Source organism: Pan paniscus, chromosome 18 (genome assembly GCF_029289425.2).
Source record: "Pan paniscus chromosome 18, NHGRI_mPanPan1-v2.0_pri, whole genome shotgun sequence".
NCBI classification, from domain to species: Eukaryota; Metazoa; Chordata; class Mammalia; order Primates; family Hominidae; genus Pan; species Pan paniscus.
This window is the reverse complement of record NC_073267.2, coordinates 99743016-99765892: the sequence shown is the minus strand read 5'-3', so window position 1 is coordinate 99765892 and position 22877 is coordinate 99743016. Positions and strand designations below refer to the sequence as shown.

Here is a 22877-nt window from a genome sequence, read left to right as displayed (position 1 = left end):
CCCACCTCACCCACAAGCCACCGGGAGGAGAATGGACTGAGTGTGATTCGAATCCGAGGGCATGGGACGGCGCTCAGTGCCTGCGAAAGGAGAAGGTGCGGACGGCAGAGCGTGACCCATTTACATTTATAGGAGAAACAGTGGACCAGGGAGCGACACAGTCAGCTTCCCTACTTCAGGCAACTGGCCGACTCCGACCAGCACAGAAATCGGGAACATCATCATACAGCTTTTTGGTCACCTCTGCGGACGCTCAGTCCCACTCCCCCTCCCCCTCAGCGTCGTCCTCGTGCGGCGCCTCCAGGTCGTTGAGGTGGAAGTTGGCCATCATGTCGCGCACAGCCAGCATCAGCCTGTTCAGGCCCTGGTTGCGGTTCAGACCCCCAGCCACTCCTTCCTCGGGCCTCTCCCCCTGCAGCAAGGGGACATGTCTGAGCAGGGGGCTGTCTGTGCTGGGACTAGGGGCCCGGGGCCCAAGCAGGAGGCACTGTGGAGCCCGAGGTGGCCCTTGCCCCAGCACCGGGCCCTGAACACTCCCCAGGTCCCTGTGAGGAGGAAGCTCTCAAAACCAAATGCCGTGTCTAGACCAAGCCAGGCACAGAGTGCGATCAAGCCGGGCTGACTCGCGGCCCTGCATCTGCTACCATCTGGGCAGGCCCCAATTTCCCCAGCAGAATGGGCACCCCACTGGTACAATGCAGCCTTGGTCCTTCCCTGCTCCCTGTGCCGCCTGGCACAGTCCTGGTTCAAGGAGGCTCCAGGCATTCGCACTGGAATGGATATGCCCGCACCCACTGGGGAGGCAGGGGCTGGGACGAGCTCAACCTACCTCCATGGTATAGTTTGGCAACAGTGACCGGAAGAAGAGAGCAATGGTGTTTCCATGGCTGATGGGACTTAGCCTGAAAGAAAGTCAAGAAAAGTCAGAAATGACACTGAACTGAGACTTGTGGGACCCAACCCGGCTCACGGGGCTGCCTGCCAGCTGCCTCCCACGCAGGGACACGGAGGGGCCGCCAGGGAGCAGAGCAGCAGCAGCTGAGCACAGGCCCTGGATTCCCTGGGTGGACCGTGAGGCTTCCTCATCAGCTTAGGGTGGGGGTGTGGACAGCGGGAACAGGATGAGGGAGACCAACTCAGCTGAGGCAGGCGTGGGGTCCGGAGCGAGGCTCCCACAGCCATCCTCGGCCACTGCACAGGTGCCTTGCTTTTCAGAAAAGCTGCAGTTTCAACGTCTCCTTCAGCACACACTCCTTACGCAAAGGCAGAAGCTTCCAGGGCCTGCGTTAAGCGGAGACCCTCACGGTGCGAGGGGCTACCGCGGCCCGGCTCTACAGGACGCTGAGCGGCCAGGCCTAAGGAGCTCTAGGGAGGGCAAAAGCCTGGGCTCCACAGCGGAGGGAGGCAGCAAAGAACCGCGATTCCTCAATGCTGCAACACCCTGCCGGCAGGGATAATCACGACGACCACTGTGTGGGTGACGGGGCCTGGGTAAGGCAAGTACTTTCGAGCCCAGAAGGAAAGGTAAAAAGCCTTTCAATGACCCAGATTCTGAAAGCCAGAAACACCGGCAGCCTGGCAGTTGGCCCTCTTGCGCCGCAGCCCTGCTTTCCCAGTCTGGCCATGGGGCTTTTGTTCTCTCAATGTGCCGTGTGCTCTGCTCCTGGCACAGGGCCTTGGCACATCGTGACTCTGCTGGGGAACACGAGGACCCTCTCCCCCGAGCCTGGTGAGGGCACATTCATCCTCTCCGTCTCAGCACAGCCACCATCCTTCCTCTGCGTCTCAGCACAGCCACCATCCTTCCTCCAAACACCTTACTGGAGGTTTTTTTTTTTTTTTTGAGATGGAGTCACTCTGTCACCCAGGCTGGAGGGCAGTGGCATGATCTCAGCTCATGGCAACCTCCTCCTTCCGGGTTCAAGGGATTCTCCTGCCTCAGCCTCCTGAGTAGCTGGGATTACAGGCACAACCCACCACGCCCAATTTTTTTTTTTTTTTTGAGACGGAGTCTTCCTCTGTCGCCAGGATGGAGTGCAGTGGCATGATCTCCACTCACTGCAACCTGTGCCTCCCGGGTTCAAACAATTTTCCTGCCTCAGCCTCCCAAGTAGCTGGGACTACAGGTGTGCGGCACCACACCCAGCTAATTTTGTTGTATTTTAGTAGAGACGGGTTTTCAGCACGTTGGCCAGGCTGGTCTCAATCTCTTGACCTTGTGATTTGCCCACCTTGGCCTCTCAAACTGCTGGAATTACAGGCGTGAGTCACTGCACCCAGCCGGCTAAGTTTTGTATTTTTAGTTGAGACGGGGTTTTGTCATGTTGGCCAGGCTGGTGCAGTTTTGATTTTATGTTTATTTCTAGATTCTAAAATTAATATGTTTTCCCCACTTCACTGCACACCTGCTTCCACTGTGTCACTCGCACCTGCCACAGAGGCCGACACGCAAGCGCTCATACGTTCGGTGGAGATGGGAAAGAACGTGGCCTGCAAACGCAGAGCTGTGACCCCCAAATAACACTGTTCCTCTCCTCCTCTCCCTTCCTGTGAGGGGAAAGACCCACTTAACCCTGAGCCCCATCTCTCAGCATCTGGGTCTGAAAGAGGCAGCCAGTCCCTGTGAGCCCCAAAGCCCTGACCTCAGAGCTGCAGGAGAGAGCTGGGAGCTGCGAGGTGGGAGCTGGGAGCTGGGAGCTGCGAGGTGGGAGCTGGGAGGTAGAAACTGGGAGGAGGGAGGCGGAAGATGGGAGCTGGTAGGCGAGAGGCGGGAGCTGGGAGCTGGGAGGGGGGAGGCGGGAGCTGGGAGCTGGGAGGCGGGAGCTGGGAGCTGGGAGGCGGGAGCTGGGAGCTGGAAGGTGGGAGCTGGGAGGTGGGAACTGCGAGGAAGGAGGTGGGAACTGGAAGGTGGGAGGAGAGAGTTGGGAGGTGGGAGGAGGGAGGTGGGAGGTGGGAGCAGGGACGTGGAAACTGGGAGGGAGGTGGGGGGTGGGAGGAGGGAGTTGGGAGGTGGGAGGAGGGAGCTGGGAGGTGGGAACTGGGAGGAGGGAGGCGGGAGCTGGAAGGTGGGAGGCGGGAGGTGCCAGGTGGGAGATGAAAGGAGGGAGATGAAAGGAGGGAGGTGGGAGCTGGGAGGTGGGAGGAGGGAGCTGGGAGCTGGGAGGTGGGAACTAGGATGAGGGAGGCGGGAGCTGGGAGGTGGGAGCTGGGAGGTGGGAACTGGGAGGAGGGAGGCAGAAGCTGGGAGGTGGCAGCTGGGAGCTGAGAGATGGGAGGTGGGAACTTGGAGGAGGGAGGTGGGAGGAGGGAGGCGGGAGCTGGGAGGTGGGAGGAGGGAGGTGGGAGCCGGGAGCCGGGAGCTGCTAGGTGGGAGCTGGGAGCTGGAAGGTGGGAGCTGGGAGGTGGGAACTGGGAGGAGGGAGGCAGAAGCTGGGAGGTGGCAGCTGGGAGCTGAGAGATGGGACGTGGGAACTGGGAGGTGGGAGGAGGGAGGTGGGAACTGGGAGGTGGGAACTGGGAGGAGGGAGGTGGGAGCTGGGAGGTGGGAGGTGGGAGGTGGGAGCTGGGAGGTGGGAACTGGGAGGAGGGAGGCGGGAGCTGGGAGATGGGAGGTGGGAACTGCGAGGAAAGAGGTGGGAACTGGCAGGTGGGAACTGGGAGGTGGGAACTGCGAGGAAGGAGGTGGGAACTGGAAGGTGGGAGCTGGGAGGTGGAAACTGGAAGGAGGGAGGTGGGAGCTGAGAGCTGGAAGATGGGAGCTGGGAGGTGGGAACTGCGAGGAAAGAGGTGGGAACTAGAAGGTGGGAGGAGGAAGCTGGGAGGTGGGAACTGGGAGGTGGGAACTGGGAGGAGGGAGCTGGGAGGTGGGAACTGGGAGGTGGGAACTGGGAGGAGGGAGCTGGGAGGTGGGAGCTGGGAGGTGGGAACTGAGAGGTGGGAACTGAGAGGAGGGAGGCAGAAGCTGGGAGGTGGCAGCTGGGAGCTGAGAGATGGGAGGTGGGAACTGGGAGGTGGGAGGAGGGAGGTGGGAGCTGGGAGGTGGGAACTGGGAGGAGGGAGGTGGGAGCTGGGAGGTGGGAGGTGGGAGCTGGGAGGTGGGAACTGGGAGGAGGGAGGCGGGAGCTGGGAGATGGGAGGTGGGAGGTGGGAACTGCGAGGAAAGAGGTGGGAACTGGCAGGTGGGAACTGCGAGGAAGGAGGTGGGAACTGGAAGGTGGGAGGTGGGAGCTGGGAGGTGGAAACTGGAAGGAGGGAGGTGGGAGCTGGAAGATGGGAGCTGGGAGGTGGGAACTGCGAGGAAAGAGGTGGGAACTAGAAGGTGGGAGGAGGAAGCTGGGAGGTGGGAACTGGGAGAAGGGAGGAGGGAGCTGGGAGGTGGGAATTTGGAGGAGGGAGGCGGGAGCTGGAAGGTGGGAGCTGGGAGGAGGGAGGCAGGAGGTGGCAGGGGAGGTGAGAGGAGGGAGGCGGGAGCTGGGAGCTGGGAACTGGGAGGAGGGAGGAGGGAGGAGACAGGGGCTGTAAGGTGGGAGGCGGGAGCTGGGAGGTAGGAGGAGGGAACTGGGAGGTGGGAACTGAGAGGAGGGAGGTGGGAGCTGGGAGGAGGGAGGCGGGAGCTAGGAGGTAGGAGCTAGGCGGTGGGAGGAGGGAGGTGGGAGCTAGAAGGTGGGAGGTGGGAGCTGGGAACTGGGAGGAGGGAGGTGGGAGCTGGGAGGCGGGAGCTGGGAGGTGGGAGCTAGGCGGTGGGAGGAGGGAGGTGGGAGCTGAGAACTGGGAGGAGGGAGGCAGGAGCTGGGAGGTAGGAGGCGGGAGCTGGGAGGTGGGAGGCGGGAGCTGGGAGGTAGGAACTGGGAGCTGGGAGGTGGGAACTGGAAGGAGGGAGGAGGGAGGTTGGAGCTGGGAGGTGGGAACTGGGAGGTGGGAGCCGGGAGCTGGGAGGAGGGAGGAGGGAGGTGGGAGCTGGGAGGTGGGAACTGGAAGGAGGGAGGAGGGAGGTTGGAGCTGGGAAGTGGGAACTGGAAGGAGGGAGGAGGGAGGTTGGAGCTGGGAGGTGGGAACTGGGAGGTGGGAGCCAGGAGCTGGGAGGAGGGAGGAGGGAGGTTGGAGCTGGGAGGTGGGAACTGGGAGGTGGGAGCCGGGAGGAGGGAGGTGGGAACTGGGAGCTGGGAGCCGGGAGCTGTGAGGAGGGAGGAGGGAGGTGGGAGCTGGGAGGTGGGAACTGGGAGCTGGGAGGTGGGAACTGGAAGGAGGGAGGAGGGACGTTGGAGCTGGGAGGTGGGAACTGGGAGGTGGGAGCTGGGAGGAGGGAGGTGGGAGCTGGGAGGTGGGAACTGGGAGGTGGGAGCTGGGAGGAGGGAGGAGGGAGGTGGGAGGAGGGAGGTGGGAGCTGGGAGGTGGGAACTGGGAGGTGGGAACTGGGAGGTGGGAGCCAGGAACTGGGAGGAGGGAGGAGGGAGGTGGGAGCTGGGAGGTGGGAACTGGAAGGAGGGAGGTACCTCTCTGGCCTGACGTAGGAGTAGATTGTGTCCGAAGGAGGCAGAGGATCAAACCCCATCACAGACTGCGTGGTCACGTCCTTCAGAAAGGGACATAAAACGAAGATGCTACGGATGCTGCCAGGGGGCCTCTGCCTCTCCCAGCAGAGTCCTTCAGTCGACTCCAGCGTGGACTGGATGCATCTGCTGAGAGATAGTCACAGAGTCTGACAGAAACGGCTGTGCTTTTTGTACCAACGAGCTTTGGGTGAGGGTGGGACGGTCCTTCTGCCACCAGGACACTCACGGGAGTCGAGGTGAACCTGCACGGCGTCTGCCCTGCACACCAGAGTGTGTGGTGGGGAAGGAAAGGGGTCACGTGCCGCTCAAGCCTGCCAACTTCTTCACCACGTGACAGAAGCTCCCACTTCAGCGAATGCAGGCTACAGGGACCCTGAGCTGCCCTCCGGTTGCACAGTGCCATGTGCTGCCACTCTACTGAGGAGAGTCAGAAGCTCACAGCCCCAGACAAAGCCAGCCATGCCGGTCATAAGGGCCCGCAGAGCAGCTGAAGTTAAACCAGGAGGCACTAAGCGGTTCCCAGTGGACAGTCCACGGTCCTGCGACCCTCTGACTTGCTGGTTTTCTCACTCGTTCTATCTTATCCCTTAACAACAGTATAAACTCCTCAGGTTTTGAGACAGAAACAGCACCTCCAGCACAGGAGGCGTCAGAGCAGGACTACACCCCACGACTACAGAGAATCCCCCAGCAGCCGCACCACACGCTCACAAGACCACGGATGGAGCAGCTCACCACGGTGACGACTCAGCTTGTGCTCTGAGCCCCAAAGGATTTCTCTCTCAAAACAACAAGCATCCGAACCTGGGCTGCCAGGAAAGGAGGAGCCCTCTGCACTAGACCCTGCCCCTGCCGTGGCGGGGCTGGGCTGCTGCGGGAGCCCGCACCACGCACGCCTGCATGTGGGCCTCCCGGAGCAGAAGGGACGTGCATGTGACCGGCTCACACACAGCTCCCATTTCAGCCTTTCTCCCTTACCGGGGGCAGGGCAGCGACGGCCTCCTTGATCTCAGAGAGGATCACATGGCGGTGGATATTCCTGGGTGCACGCTGGTAGAGCACCTTCCGCCTAGGGCCGGGGAGAAACAAGGCACAGCAGATAAAGTACAGCAAATGAAATGGTAACCGCCATGGCGCCGCGGCCCCCACCCCAACACAGCACGAGGCATCTCGCTGCATCTCTGGTGGCTGCAAAAACTGTACACTTTACTCTCGAGCAGAGGCAGCATGGCTGGTCCCTGGCCTGCGGCTGGGGAGCCTCTGGGGACCAATCCCAGCCACATGGCCACTGACTCAGCCTCTTCATCCAAAGAACAAGAACGATGGGAGCCGTGGCCAGTGGCTTCTTGTGGGAAGTCACTGAGTTCATCTCCATGAAGGGACACCTGGGTGTGTCACCATCGTCACTGCTACGGCTACAGGCACAGGCACTGGTCCCTGCTGGAAATCGCTCTGGGAGAGCAGTACAGGGAACAAAATGCTCCTGTCCATGAGAAATGTCCAGTCCAGTGGGGACAGCAGACACGCGGACGGGCCCATGACTGCCAGCGGCTGGGGGCACCAGCACCTCTTGGGCGCCCCCGGGCACACCTCATGTCCGCGGCACACAGACTTCACTGTGGAGATGCAAATGGGCACCACTCCCAGGTGGTCCTCACTGAGCCTGGCCACACCGCTGCGCAGAGCCACGGTGCTGATGCACAGAACTAGCACAGGGCCGAGGGCGCAGACAAACGAGAAAAGAACAGCAAGGGGCTGCCTGTCAGATGCAGCATATTAGGGCATGAGCCTCCAAAGTGTTCACACACAGGACAGGAGACTCTTTCTCGTCTCTGCCAGATTTCTGTACTCCCAAGATGCGGGTGTGAGAGACTCGTCATCATTTCACAGCTCATGTGGAAACACTGCAAGGCCAGAAGCCACCACTCCAGCCCGAGGCACCCGGGAACAGCAGCTCGGTACCCTGCGCTGATGACCACAGCTGCCTCCCAGGAAGCCTCTGGGACACGCCAGGGGCTGTGCGCTGTCTTGTAGGCTCCACACAGGCCCCACAGCAACGGAGGCCAAGCTGCTCACAGCCCTTCTCGCCTCCCGAATGCGAGGCCCCCGTGTCTGGGATGAGGGTCCCTGAGGAGGGGGCGTGGCAGGGTTTGTGTCAACCCCCAGCTCACCGGTTCTCACAGGCTTCCACGGCTGGGTCCCCGGCGTCCACTGCTTGCAGAACCTCGTGGACGTTCTCCTCCAGCCAGCTCATGGTGGCGGGCTCTTTCCAGAGAAAGTGTGACCTCCCAAGGTACAGGTTCACCAGCTGGCTCAGGGCAGGGGGCTGGCTGGGGGAGAGCAAGGGCTGTGAGCAGAACCCCTCTTCAGGCCACGGCCTGCCTCGAGGCTAGCAGAGCCCCACGCATGGGCAGACGGGGGGTCCAGGGAGTGCCCTGTGGCCTGGAGTGAAAGGAGGCCCCTGGGCTGCTGGCCTGAGGGCGTGGGGCTGGGGCACACAGGTATGTGCCGTGAGCCTGTTGGGCAGGTTATGTTCTTTAGGAAGCAGGACTGACGTCACAGAAATGTGAAAATGCACCCAGGGCGGGTCCATCTGCGTGCACACAGGGCGAGCCCTGGAGGGCCAGGGGATGACCCCTCGGCGTGCACTTTCTCCTGTGTTTGCTCCCTCTTTGTTTATTCTGTTTTTTGAGACGGGGTCTCACCATCACCCAGGCTGGAGTGCAGGAGCACAAACAGAGCTCACTGTACCTCTGACCTCCCAGGCACAAGCCGGCCTCCCAAAAAGCTGAGATTATAGGCATGTGCCGCCACGCCTGGCACCCTCTTTATATGACCCTCGGTTTTAAGCTGGAGGCTGCTCAGCTGTCCCACCTGGGCTTTTCCACACAGATGAGGGCTCCAGAGCCCTCCCATGTCAAATGACAGTCCCCGAGGCCGCCACCACAGCCCCTCCTGCTGCTGGAAGCAGGTCCCTCAGGGCCTCTCAGGATGAGTGAAAATGGCTCCCAGGCTCCGAACCCACAGATGGGCACCGCCAGCCACTCTTTACCTTATTTCAGCACTGGGTCCAAAGAAGCGGTGACTGGAAACGCTCGCGTCGGGCCGCACACTGCAAGACTCGAGCAGGGGCAGGAGAACTGCAGGGGAAGCGGAGGCTCTGTGGGGGCCCTCAGCACACACCCCAGCCACTCCTAGCCCCCGAGGCGGTAAGGGACACAGCGAGGTCCTTGTCACAGACACAGCTGTTCTAAGGTGGAGAGTCTGCAGGGCCAGCGGCTTGCTTCCAGGTGGTATTCTGAGCTGTTGCTGCTGGCGTGCCCAGGGTCTGAGGCTGGGGGTCTCCTTCACACCAGCCCCAAGGAGGCTGCCAGGGCCCCATCTGCATCCAAGGGAAGACTCACCCACCACCCTCCACACACATGGGGTTGGGGTTTTTTTTGTTTTTTTGAGACAGGGTCTCACTCTGTTGCTCAGGCTGGAGTGCACTGGCGCAATCTCGGCTCACTGCAACCTCCACCTCCCAGGCTCAAGCGATTCTCCTGCCTTAGCCTCCCGAGTAGCTGGGATTACAGGCACACACTACCACGCCCCGGTTAATTTCTGTATGTTTAATAGAGACAGGGTTTCACCATGTTGGCCAGGCTGGTCTTAAACTCTTGACCTCAGGTGATCCACCTGCCTCAGCCTCTGAAAGTGCTGGGATTACAGGCGTCCGCCACCACACCCGGCTAATTTTTATATTTTTGGTAGAGAAAGGGTTTCACCGTGTTGACCAGGCTGGTCTCGAACTCCTGTGCTCAAGCGATCCTCCTGCCTCGGCCTCCCAAAGTGCTGGGATTACAGGCGTGAGCCACCGTGCCCGGCCGGTTGGATGTTTTAATCACAAAGACTGGACCCCATGGCAGGCTGGTGGGAGCGGAGGCCACCTGTGCCCACTGGAAGAGCCAGCACTGCAGGTTGAGGGCAGAGGCCGCCATGTGGGGGAACGGGCCCCGAGGGCAGAGCCTGCAGTGATCTCCAGTGCTCTGGGGTAAGTGGCAGTGGCTTCTTGGCAGCCCGCCTGCCTTCGAGGGAGGTGCTGACGCTACAGCCTGTGAGACAGCAGCACAGCTCTGCCACAAAGGACAGGGCCTCCCAGCCCCGTTCCCAGACACGGCTGCACTGGTGGAGCATATGGCCAGCTGCATGCGGCCCCAGAGGAGGACAAGGTGCTTCTTAGACACAGGGGACGAAGCTTTTGGGGTCAGCGAGCAGACTGAGGCCTGGCCAGGCCCCTCTGGGGGGCATGTTTCTGCCTGTGCTAGAAGCTGCCCAACCCCACGCCATGGGCCTCCTCGGGGCCCAGACAGAGCCCTAGAAACCCACAGAACCGAGAAAGGGATGCTGCTTCCAGGACATCCTAATAGGCGATGAGTGGTCACGTAATGTGTGTATACCAGCTGCGTGCAAATAACCCTCACCCCTCACAGCCCCTCGAAGGAGGCCCGTCTTAAGGAGGGATTTCACCCTCACCCCTCACAGCCCCTCGGAGGAGGCCCGTCTATTTTTTTTTTTTCTTTTTTTTTGAGACGGAGTCTCGCTATGTTGCCCAGGCTGGAGTGCAGTGGCGCGATCTCGGCTCACTGCAAGCTCTGCCTCCTGGGTTCACGCCATTCTCCTGCCTCAGCCTCCCAAGTAGCTGGGACTACAGGCGCCCGCCAACACGCCTGGCTAATTTTTTGTATTTTTAGTAGAGACGTGGTTTCACCATGTTAGTCAGGATGGTCTCGATCTCCTGACCTTGTGATCCGCCCGCCTCGGCCTCCCAAAGTGCTGGGATTACAGGCGTGAGCCACCGCGCCCGGCTGGAGGCCCGTCTTAAGGAGGGATTTCACCCTCACCCCTCACAGCCCCTCGGAGGAGGCCCGTCTTAAGGAGGGATTTCACACATGCTGTCAGGCAGGGTCAGCCCCGAGGTCTGACCAGGTGGCAGCCTCACTGTGCCCGCCACATGTGTGTGGATCGAAGCTACCCAGATGCAGTCAGGGGTCAGGGCTGTGCAGGCTGAGTCCGTCTGGGCGGCACAGGCCTCCATTCTGCATCCCAGCATGGTGCAGAGCACGACCCTCTCGGCCACACCTCGGCGCTGCCGAGACCTTCCCCTGCTTTGCTCTCCTCCCCAGCACTGGTACAATCCAATGCCCCGCACCTCCCAGCCAGTTCTGTCTCTGCACTCTAGAACACAGGCCCCACGGGGGTCGGGATGCCTGCCACCTCCTCGTGCCTGGCGTGGCACGCAGCGGGTTCCGAGATGAGCCGACCCTCTTTCAGGTTTGGTAGGGCAGGTTTGCAGGCCCTACCAGAGAATGCATGTTTCTGTAAGTGTGGGGAAGGACTGGGACCTGGCCTCCACCACCAGGAAGAGCAGCACCCACGGCTGACAGGACACACCCCTACCCCAGGCGAGACACAGCGCTCACCTCCAGGGAACATGGTGAGCGCCTGCTGTATCAGGAGAGAGGCCTTCTGCCTGGCAGAGCTCCGCTCACACTCAGGGAGATCTGTCTGCTGGCTCAGCAGGAAATACGCCAGTGGAACGGAGAAGGCAAAATTCGGGAGCTGGGACAGGTTCCGATGAGCCTACGAGGGACGAAGAAACAGAGTGTGGAGCCTTAAGTCATAAAGACAAAATATGTGAGTTTGCAGACGCTCTGACATCACCAGTGAGCCCTACCCCGAGCAGGTATATTCCGCAGGCAACGCAAGGGCCTCTTCCTAACTCAGCATAAAGATAACTTAAAACGTCCACCTGGGGGGCTTTCCGCATGCAGAAGATACAGAGGACGTGGGAGGGCCTGAGAAGTAGACTGAGCCGGAGCGAGGAGGCCGTGGGGAGTGAGGGTCCCACCTGCCGCCCAGGCTCCTCTCTCAAGCTGAGCAGTTGGTGCTCTCAATGTGGAAAATTTACAGACGAGAGCAGCCCACCGCCGCGCGAGTGTCCGAGAGCAGCCCACCGCCGCGCGAGTGTCCGAGAGCAGCCCACCGCCGCGCGACTTTCCGAGAGCAGCCCACCGCCGCGCGAGTCTCCGAGCAGCCCACCGCCGCGCGGGTCTCCGAGAGCAGCCCACCGCCACGCGAGTCTCTCAGAGCAGCCCACGGCCGCGCGAGTCTCCGAGAGCAGCCCACGGCCGCGCGTGTCTCCGAGCAGCCCACCGCCGCGCGACTGTCCGAGGGCAGCCCACCGCCGCGCGAGTTTCCGAGCAGTCTACCACCGTGCCACAGTTTCTCTTGCCTTTCTCAGCCTATGTCACATATTGTAGACATGTGACTCACTGCGTTTTTTTCTATCAAAATGGGATCACAGACTCACAGTTTTGTGACCTTAAACACCATCATCAACATTCTTCTGCAGCCCCATTTTGGGGGACTCCCTGAGGTTTCCCTGCACCTACATTTTTGTGAGCTCCAGGAATTTCTATAAACCACATTCCTGGGGGTGAGACTTCCTGGCCAACTATGCCAAATGCTTAAAAATTCAAAATAATTTACCCACTTTCATTATCCATGAACATGTGCTATGAAAAAAATTCAACACAGAAACAGAGAAAGTCAAGAGCTGTCACCTTCTCCCCAGCCCCAGGCCCTGCTGGAGGTTAGCGTTACAAAGCCCGTGTCCTTCCAGATAATTGCTGCCCCATAGGAATATAATGGGAGCCCAGGTGTCAATTTAAATTTTCTTTTTTTTTTTTTTGAGACGGAGTTTCACTCTGGTTGCCCAGACTGGAGTGCAATGGCGCGATCTCAGCTCACCGCAACCTCCACCTCCCAGGTTCAAGCGATTCTCCTGCCTCAGCCTCCCCGAGTAGCTGGGATTACAGGCATGCACCACCACGCCCAGCTAATTTTGTATTTTTAGTAGAGACAGGGTTTCTCCATGTTGAGGCTGGTATCAAACTCCTGACCTCAGGTGATCCGCCCGCCTCGGCCTCCCAAAGTGCTGGGATTACAGGCGTGAGCCACCATGCCCAGCCCAATTTAAATTTTCTAGGAGCTGCGTTAAAGAGAAAACAGGTGAGATTAATACATTATATCTAACCCAATACACCGAAATTATCATTGCAACACGTGTCTGTGTTAGAGTTACTGGGGACAGAGCTCAAGTCTCTCCTGCTGTACTCACACTCTTCCCATGGAACAGGACAGACGTGCTGGGGGTCCCTGTGTCAGCCCCACGCAACCAACCCTCCTTCTCCCTCCCGGCTGCATCTTCCTGAACTGCCCATGAGGAGCTCGGGAGTTGTCGGTTTTTCATCATTACCAGCATCACAGTCCTTGCAGGCACACGTGTGCATGTGTACACACGTATGAGGATTCTGACATAAGGCTGCTGTACTGTCCCTAGGAAAACCACATTCCACTCCGTAGAGGCGGCAAGGGAGACAAACAAGGCAGGAGGACGTGGTTCTGCCCTCAGACGATTACCATTTCATCCCCAAACGTCCCCTGAGCGCACAGATACTGAACCAAGAAAACAGAAGGAGAAGCAGGTGTCCGTCCCTCCACAGGGCCTCACCAGGCTCGCACCCACCTCCCACTCCTGGAAGAGGCGGATCAGGTACTCGTAGTTCCGGGCCCGCAAGGCCAGGTGGTCGATGAGCAGCAGCATGCAGAGGGGGTCCTCATCCGGCTCGAGACTTCCGGAGGCAGCACAGAGAGCAGAGCAAAGGGGAACAGGGGCATCGTCAGGCTGAGAGTGGGCCTGCAGCCAGAACAGGGAGCGTGGACGGGCTTGGCCCTGAGCAGACACTCACCTCAGGATGAGCTTGCAGTACTCCAGCGCCGTGCGCGGGCAGCCTCGCTTCTCCAGGAAGCTCATCTGCTTGTAGAGGGCCAGGTAGAAGCTCCTAGATCCAAAATAGTTCCACATGAATTACGACGACACAAAGGAGAATGCCCTCTGCTCAGCGCCCCGGCCAGCACCCGCTCCACCCCGCACACTGCTCAGCGCCCCGGCCAGCACCCGCTCCACCCCGCACACTGCTCAGCGCCCCGGCCAGCACCCGCTCCACCCCGCCCTCTGCTCAGCGCCCCGGCCAGCACCCGCTCCACCCCGCACACTGCTCAGCGCCCCGGCCAGCACCCGCTCCACCCCGCACACTGCTCAGCGCCCCGGCCAGCACCCGCTCCACCCCGCACACTGCTCAGCGCCCCGGCCAGCACCCGCTCCACCCCGCCCTCTGCTCAGCGCCCCGGCCAGCACCCGCTCCACCCCGCCCTCTGCTCAGCGTCCCGGCCAGCACCCACTCCACCGCACACACTGCTCAGCGCCCCGGTCAGCAACCGCTCCACCCCACACACTGCTCAGCACCCCGGCCAGCACCCGCTCCACCCCACACACTGCTCAGCACCCCGGCCAGCACCTGCTCCACCCCACACACTGCTTAGTGCCCCGGTCAGCAGCCACTCTACCCCGCCCTCTGCTCAGCGCCCCGGCCAGCACCCGCTCCACCCCCATTCTGCTCTCTGGGTTCTGCTGGCATTTCCTACGTGCCCAGCACACAGAGATCCATGTCTGGAGAGGAGGTGTGCGCTCTCCTTGTCCTTTACAGAGTTATACACCAATTTGCATACTGAAAATCAAACTTCTTTGAAATCTTTTTTTTTTTTTGAGACGGAGTCTCGCTCTGTCACCCAGGCTGGAGTGCAGTGGTGCTATCTCGGCTCGGCTCATTGCAGGCTCCGCCTCCTGGGTTCATGCCATTCTCCTGCCTCAGCCTCTCCAAGTAGCTGGGACTACAGGCGCCCGCCACCACACCCAGCTAATTTTTTGTATTTTTAGTAGAGACGGGGTTTCACCGTGGTCTCGATCTCCTGACCTTGTGATCCACCTGCCTCGGTCTCCCAAAGTGCTGGGATTACAAGCATGAGCCACCACGCCCCGTTGAAATCTTTATCTTGTTTTTTTGTTTATTATTTATCATTTACAGTAAGAGAGTTAAAATCTCTTGTTACAATTATGATCTTAATTTATCCTCCAATCTCAACAGTGGCTAACAGCACTCAGGCTGGATACATGGAGCCCTGTGACTTTCGGATGCTGGTGGGTTGCTACTTCCATCAACAGCCCACTGTCTCTTTCATGTCGGGAAATATTAATATTTTATAATCTACTTCAAAGAACTAAGAATTTCATTGGAAGAGACAAAACTAACATAAAGAAAACCAGTGGAGGAAATTCAGACCCAGCACACAGTGCAGACAATCTGTGCAGAACGGGTCAGCGGACCTTGGCTTGCCAGGAGGGCTGAGAGGGTAGGAGCGGATCCCACACTGCAGACAACCCAGGGCGGCCAGAGAAACAGGGCACTGCACACAGGAGAGGCAGGACAGCGGACAGAAGCTGGTCTGCTCCACAAAGGGCCCACAGGACAGGCTGCGGGAAGGCCTGGCGGAAGCCAGTCTAGGTCTGACCAGCGAGGCCTGATGCCAGAGGGATGGCTTTAGGGGCAGAAGTATCTGAAAGAAGAGAGACCTCCACATGCGGTCGCTCAGCACAGGGGAGCGAGGGTCAGGCTGACTCTGAGCTCCTCACTGATTTAAGGTCAAACCTGCAAAGCCTTCCAAAGCTTCTCAACTTGCCAGGGATGGGTTTTCTCAGCCAAACATAGAAGGAAATGCAATTGCAGAGCCCACTGTGGAGATCTGGTTTCTCAGGCTCACTTCTTCTTCTTTTTTTTTTTTTGAGAGACAAGGTCTCACTCTGCTGCCCAGGCTGGAGTGCACTGGTACCATCTCAGCTCACTGCAGCCTCGACCTCCTGGGCTCACTTGAGTGATACTCTCGCCTCAACCTCCCAAGTAGCTGGGACCACAGGCACGCGCCACCAGGCCCAGCTAGTTTTTAAAATGTTCTGTAGTGGCCGGGCGCAGTGGCTCACGCCTGTAATCCCAGCATTTTGGAAGGCCGAGGCAGGTGGATCGCAAGGTCAGGAGATGGAGACCATCCTGGCCAACACGGTGAAACCTCATCTCTACTAGAAAATACAAAAAATTAGCCGGGCGTGGTGGCGCGTGCCTGTAGGCCCAGCTACTCGGGAGCCTGAGGCAGGAGAATGGCTTGAACCCAGGAGGTGGAGCTTGCAGTGAGCCGAGATCGCGCCCCTGCACTCCGGCCTGGGTGACAGAGCGAGACTCCGTCTCAAAAAAAAAAAAAACAAAAAAATGCTGTTTTGAGACTGCATGTTGCCACGGTGCTCAGACTGGTCTTGACACCTGGGCTCAAGCAACCCTCCCACCTCGGCCTCCCAAAGCGCTGGGATTACAGGCGTGAACCACTGTGCCCAGCCAGGCTCACTTCTAACACAAACATTTATTTTTATTTTTATTTTTTTAAGAGATGGGGTCTCACTATGGTGCCCAGGCCGGACTTGAACTCCTGGGCTCAGCAGACCTCCCACTCTGACCTCCACAGTAGTATCAGGCATGTCCACAAACAAAGGTAAACCTGGGCTGAGACAATCCAATCCCTCTATCCTTAAGCCCAGAGAGAGGAAGGTGGGTCACTCTGGACCCGTGGGCCCTGGTCCACCCTGGAGGGCAGCCATGAGGTGCCCACTGCACCTCCCCCAGCCTCACTCGCAGGAGAAGGGAAGGGGAGCTGCGTCACCTCCAGGGCAGCTGCACTCACCTGTTCTCGGGTCTGCGGTAATCCAGCCGGCAGGCCCCACTGGTGAGACTGAACAGGGGGTGGAACGCACATTCCATGCTGTACAGCGCTCTCTCTGCGGGCACAGGGACGCCAGGGGAGGGTGTCATGGCCACACACAGCAACCACGGCCCCTCCTCTGATAATGGACAACAAGGAAAGGTCCATTAATGGACAGAAGGTCACGAAACTAGAGTCCTGGACACTGAGAGGGCAGACATGCCCCTGGGCACCCTGGATGCCACGCTGCATTTATTTCAACCACAGAACTTGTGAGCTTGACATGGTAACACTTTCAACACCATGAGGCACAACTGCTGCCACGTCCTGACAGAACCAGGCGTCCATGTGTGCAGCACAGATGTGTCCACCTAAGACTGCGTGTGCATGCTGACGTAAGCACTATTATTTACAACAGCCCACACGGCCGTCAACTAATGATGGATACACAACATGTGGTCCGTCCACACAGTGGAGTATTACTAAGCCATAAAAACGAACGACATTCTGATCGACGCTACAATGAAGATGAACCTTGAAAACTTCATTGTAAATAAAAGCCAGAGGGCGGGGCGTGGTGGCTCATGCCTGTAATCCCAGCACTTTGGGAGGCCGAGGTGGGTGGATCACAAGGTCAGGAGATCGAGACCATCCTGGCCAACACGGTGAAACCCCATCTCTACTAAAAATACAAAAAATTAGCCAGGTCTGGTGGCGGGTGCCGGTAGTCCCAGCTACTCGAGAGGCTGTGGCATATATTAAACACCAACCAACAAAAACTTTAAATGGGTAAGTTTTGTGCTATGTAGGTTGTATCTCAATAAAGCTGTCCTGGATATCCTGGCAACCCCTGTCATCTTACACCATCGCATCTGTCTTGATGGCTCAAGGTGCTCCCACAGCTGAGGGGAATGGGGTGGGGGCTCTGCCTTACCTACGAGGTCTCGAGCCATCTCCTGATCCTCTTGAAAGCGGCAGGCATCGCTGAGCTGCAGGAGTGAGTCAACGTGGTAAGGGCTCGTCTGGAGCAGAACCTACCAGAAGGGAGGACAGCCCTGGAGGAAAGGCACTCAGCAAGGCCCCAGCTCCCAGGCATGCCTTTTTTTCAGACATTTAAAACCAGCGGAGGCTGGGCGCAGTGGCTCACGCCTGTAATCCCAGCACTTTGGGAGGCTGAGGCAGGAGGATCACTTGATATCAGGAGTTCAAGACAAGCCTGGCCAACGTGGCAAAACCTGGTCTCTAATAAAAATACAAAAATTAGCCGGGTGTGGTGGCGTGTGCCTGTAATCCCAGTTACTCGGAAGGCTGAGGCAGGCGAATCGCTTGAACCCGGGCCGAGACTGCGCCAATGCACTCTAGCTTAGGCGACAGAGTGAGATTCCGACTCCAAAAACAAAAACAAAAACGGGGGAATTTCCGGGTCGACACTCACAACGTCCCCCCAACTCAAAATAGGCTAGTTATTATTGCTAAGCTGAACCAATTATATGACTTAAAGCAAGAACTCAGAACCTGACATGCCCAGGCCAGGGGCCACCTAACTCCCCACTAAGCCCCAAGAAAGAGGAATGGAAAGCAGCAGCCTGCTTTTCCCACAGGGAGATGACGGGGAGCTCTGCGGGAGCTGTCCGGGGGCTGCGCGGGGGCCGTCCGGGGCTGCAAGGGGAGCTGTCCAGGGGCTGCGCGAGGGCTGCCCGGAGGCTGTCCGGGGCTGCCCGGGGGCCTGTCCAGGTCCGGGTCTGCGTGGGGGCTGTCTGGGGCTGCAAGGGGAGCTGTCCAGGGGCTGCACGAGGGCTGTCCAGGGCTGCCCGGGGGCTGTCCGGGGGCTGTGCGGAGGCTGTCCGGGGCTGCCCGGGGGCCTGTCCAGGTCCGGGGCTGCGCGGGGGCCGCCCGAGGCTGAGCGGGGGCTGTCTGGGGCTGCACGAGGGCTGTCCAGGTCCGGGGCTGCGCGGGGCCGCCCGGGGGCTGTCTGGGGCTGTGCGAGGGCTGTCTGGGGCTGCCCGGGGGCTGTCCGGGGCTGCAAGGGGAGCTGTCCGGGGGCTGCACGGGGGCCGTCCGGGGGCCGTCCGGGGCCGTGCGGGGGCTGTCCGGGGGCCGGGAATCTAAGCTGCTCGCCTGCACTGAGCCGCAGGAGGCAAGGGCAGCAGTGAGAAGCCCCAGAATCCTGGGCCTGCGTCACACGGCACTACTGCGACGGTCCCCAGGAACGGCTGAGAGAGCAGCGCTCCAGCCTCTCCTCTGAGTATGGATGGAGCTCGCTTGGCCTAGAGCCTCCGAACACATCTCCTTCTGGTCACAGGGCCAGACCGCCCTGCAGAGACTGGCACCCTTCCTGTTGGGAAGGGCAGGAGGCAGCACGCCTCCCCCAGCCACCAGGGAAGCAGGCGGCCCAGGGCAGTGGTGGCTACACGGCCCCTGCTCCTGTCAGGGGCTGCAGGGACCACGCACCACGATGTTGTTCGGCTCCATAGACTCCACGGCCACCAGGAACTTGTGCTGAGCCTGCTGGTACTCCTCACTGTGCTCAAACGCAAAGAAGGAGAGGCCTTTTTTTGATTCCAGCAGCCGCATGGACAGACCTGGGAGGGGAGAGTGCTCAGGGAGGGTGTGCCGGGAGCAGGGACGTGGGCAGCTCCGAGCACAGCCCTCACCTGCGTGGTGTTCTGGACGAGGCCTCTGCGATATCGACAAACTTGACCTGAGTGTGTACTCACGCGTATCACCAGCTCCGGGCACCTTCCCAAAACACCCGCCATCTGGTCTACACCAGGAGACGGCATCCCGTCTGCTTTAGTTTCCTATCAAGACGTGTTTGCCTCCAGAACTCGGATACAGCTCTAGCCCCACTGGCCTGGAGGGAATGTCAGGGACAAGGACACACACAGTCCACAGATCGCCAGATCTGACCAGGCCGAGCACTGTCCCCAGACCACATCTGATTGAGGTGAATGTCCGGGGTGGCTGTGGAAGGACAGGGTTGGAGTGCGGTGGCACAGCTGGCCACAGCGCCAGGCCTCTGAAGCCACAGAGCTTTGTAACGTGTGGCCACCCTCTCACTTTGCTCCTCCTGTCTGACTGGGTGTATGGGACCCAGTTTCTTCTGATAAACCTGGAAAGCTCAGCCTCCCAGGACCTCCATGGACTAGGTCCCCTGTAGTGATACCTTCTTGATGGCCCTGCCCAAGGCCCCAGTCCTGCAGGAATACATGGCCATGGAACCCCTGTCTGCAGTGAGCAGGGGTTCCTGCCAGGAAGGGAAGGGGCCGTAAGCAGCGGGGTTCACCTTCTGACAGCCCAGGCCTCGCTCCTAGATGTGTCCTTACAGAATGTATGCAGGCAATCTCCGGCACCCCCACAGACACAGGCGCAGGAGAGGCGGGCGTGGGAGCCATGGCAGCACTGACAGCAGCAGCCATGCCGATCACCAAGGGCACCGCACAGCTCCCTTCCCACAAGCTGTCCTTGCCCTGGCCCCTGAGGGCCCCCACAGTTCAGCCACTGCAGAGTGGAGGCCAGTGTGGAAGGCCTCCTGACACTTCCCCACACCACACAACCAAGCACCCAACACTCCATGCCTGTCTTCACTGTTGCAATTTATCTTAAAATCACTTATTAGTTTGCAATAATATACAAAATATTGCAGTTTAAAATGAACTCGATTGCTTCCATAAGGGAAAGGTCGATGGCAGAATGGTAGGAAGAACCTGCGTTAAAAGACAGTCACACAAAGACTGTGCCCGGGAGGCTCCGTGTTGAGGTACTGGGCCAGGCCTCCAGCACTCAAGCCCTCAGTGTGGCAACAAACAGTCACACACTGCACACTCCTGGAGCGCTCCTGGAGCAAAGAGTCTCGGCTCAAGAGGCACTGACGCCCCTGGTGCCCAGCGCAGGCCAGTGCACAGACCACACCCCCCGCCGCCCTCCACCCCCAGCAGCCTCTGCAGACCCTCACCTGGTTTGCTGTAGCGGGGCCAGGTGCTTTTAGGGGTGGTCAGCCATGTGCACTTGGGGTACACGCGTTGTCTCTGCCGTGGCCTGGGGAGAACGGGACACAGGTACAGCTTTACTTCCTGTGGTGTGTGGGGACCAAGGCTTGGCTGCCTGATCCCTGCACGGGCTGTGGAAGCAAAACTGAGGGGCAGAGAAGGCATGTGGGGCAGGGTGGGGACGCATTAAGGACAGGATGCAAACAAGCATCAGCAACTGCTGTGGGACGGGTGCAGCAGGGAGGGCCCCATAGAGAGAAAGAAACAATTCTGGCTGGGCACAGGGGCTCACACCTGTAATCCCAGCACTTTGAGAGGCCAAGATGGGAGGATTTCTTGAACCCAGGAGTTCGAGACTGGCCTGGGCAAGACAGCAAAACCCCATTTCTACAAAGGATTTTAAAAATTAGCCTGGCGTGATGGCCTGCACCTGTGATCCCAGCACTCCAGCCTGGACGACAGAGCGAGGCCCTGTCTCAAGAGGAAAATAAAAAAAGAAAACGAAAAGAAAAAGAACAACATGCTAATATCCACATGCCCATCACTCAACTTAAGAAACCAACCATCTCTGAGGTAACAGCAGCTCCATGCCTTTTCCATGCTGCCCCACCTGCCCAGCTCAGATACCACCTGACCAGTGCTTAGAGTGGGCCTGACCCCTGTGGCAGAGACCCCCAAATAACAGAGGTCAGGGCACTCTGCCTGAGCACACAGGCACCAGACAGGTGGGGCGTGACAGCCGCGGCAGCACAGACAGCAGCAGCCATGCCCACGGTCACCATCAGCACGGTGCAGCTCCCTTCCCACGGGGCCATCCCTGCCCTGGCCCCAGGCCCCCCACAGTTCAGCCACCGCAGAGTGGAGGCCAGTGTGGTGGGCCCTCCTGACATGAACGTGGCCCCAGCCTGCTTCTCCTGCCTGTAGCACACGCCCAGGCCTAGGAGAGTCAGCCCTTCAGCACTCTCCTGGGCCAGATGTACAGAATCCCAGGGATGGCCTGACCCGCGGTGAGCTGTCCCACAAAACAAGTAAGGAAGCCTCCAGAACAGACCCAACGAGGCAGCCTGGGCAGATGCCAGGAGGGGGCAGGGGACAGGAGCCTGGAGGAGCTCTGAAGGCTGGCAGGCGCCCTGAGCAATGGGAGGAGTGTGCTGAAGGGCAGGGGCGATGAGCTGACCGGGCTGTCGTAGTAGGAAGTCAGGGACCCAAGAGAAAGCAGTGCCTGTTATTCTGAGCTTCTGAGAGAACCACCAGAAGGAGAAATGGAAACAGGCCAGGTCTTTGTCTTGGAGGAGCAGGACAAGGAATGAATAAAAAGGGAACTGTGGCTTCTCCATGGAAGTCTTTTGGTAGGACTTAAATTTTTAAAGAAATAAATAAACAAAAAGTTTAATAATACTATAAAAATAATAAAGGCAATTATTGTCAACTAATTACTATGAGTAATCAGTATTAATAGTTATAATACTAATTACTATTAATAATTATAATTTGCAGAAATAAAACCATGCAAAAATATAAAGAAACGACCAAGACAGACCAAGCAGATGCAAACAAAGGGTGGGACGAGGTGGAGCCCTCAGCTCAGGGAAATGCAGATGACAAAGTGACATTTTAAAGTCTATTTTTCATTAATATTCCCGAAGAAACCCATCAACACCAAAAATGTAAAGTAAAATATAAAGCAAAACCTGTTAGAAATCCAGGGAAGGCGTGAACAACAGCATATGAAAACATCCTTGATCTACCCACAATCAAAACCCCAACACTTCTGCCCACACACGACGGCAGGTTTCCAAACCACTACCGTCGACTACGAGTAAGAAGGTGAAGGACCTGGGCAGACACTCAGTGTGAGCCACGTGACTCTACTGAAGGCACTGGCAGCATGCAGGATATATACTCATTCTTGGGCAGTTTCACAGAAATGCCTGCAGACACCGGGGACTGTAGCCAACATCTGGACACATGCTACCATTGGGGTGAGGAAATGACCTGGGTATACCATGGTGCAGAAACAACACTTAGGCTGGGTGTGGTGGCTCACGCCTGTAATCCCAGCACTTTGGGAGGCCGGGCGCAGTGGCTCAGAGCTGTAATCCCAGCACTTTGGGAGGCCGAGACTGGCGGATCACTTGAGGTCAGGAGATCGAGACCAGCCTGGCCAACATGGTGAAACCCCATCTCTACCAAAAATACAAAAATTTGCCGAGCATGGTGGCACTCGCCTGTAATCCCAGTTACTTGGGAAGCTGAGGCAGGAGAATCGTTTGAACCCAAGAGGCGGAGGTTGCAGTGAGCTGAGATCGCACCACTGAGCTCCAGCCTAGGTGACAGAGCGAGACTCCATTTCAAAAAAAGAAAACAATGCTTAGAACTCAGACGTGCAGACCGGGCGCGGTGGCTCACGCCTGTAGTCCCAGCACTTCGGGAGGCTGAGGTGGGTGGATCACCTGAGGTTGGGAGTTCGAGACGAGCCTGACCAACATGGAGAAACCCCATCTCTACTAAAAACACAAAATTAGCTGGACATGGTGGTACATGCCTGTAATCCCAGCTACTCAGGAGGCTGAGGCAGGAGAATCACTTGAACCCGGGAGGCGGAGGTTGTGGTGAGCCAAGATTGAGCCATTGCACTCCAGCCTGGGCA

General features: G+C 58.7%; 1 protein-coding gene across 11 annotated transcripts in view; it reads right to left on the bottom strand.

Moving 5' to 3' along the window:
• Positions 1–112: 112 nt before the first annotated feature.
• TCF25 (transcription factor 25) overlaps positions 113–22877 on the bottom strand; it is a 39655-nt gene continuing 16890 nt past the window's right edge. For 2 of the 11 annotated variants that reach the window (XM_034941100.3, XM_003804995.5), the window contains 13 exons: positions 20194–20276; positions 18690–18820; positions 17173–17272; positions 16221–16314; positions 13346–13438; positions 13108–13228; positions 11015–11174; positions 8605–8692; positions 7724–7882; positions 6531–6621; positions 5493–5572; positions 830–902; positions 113–412 (listed from right to left, as the gene is read on the bottom strand). In XM_034941100.3, the coding sequence (XP_034796991.1) occupies positions 254–412; positions 830–902; positions 5493–5572; positions 6531–6621; positions 7724–7882; positions 8605–8692; positions 11015–11174; positions 13108–13228; positions 13346–13438; positions 16221–16314; positions 17173–17272; positions 18690–18820; positions 20194–20276 (1432 nt within the window). In that variant the 3' untranslated portion in view covers positions 113–253. Of the gene's footprint in view, positions 413–829; positions 903–5492; positions 5679–6530; positions 6622–7723; positions 7883–8604; positions 8693–11014; positions 11175–13107; positions 13229–13345; positions 13439–16220; positions 16315–17172; positions 17273–18689; positions 18821–20193; positions 20277–22877 lie in introns of those variants that run through there. The other 9 variants (XM_034941101.3, XM_055100569.2, XM_055100568.2 and 6 more) reach the window with 7 other exon arrangements.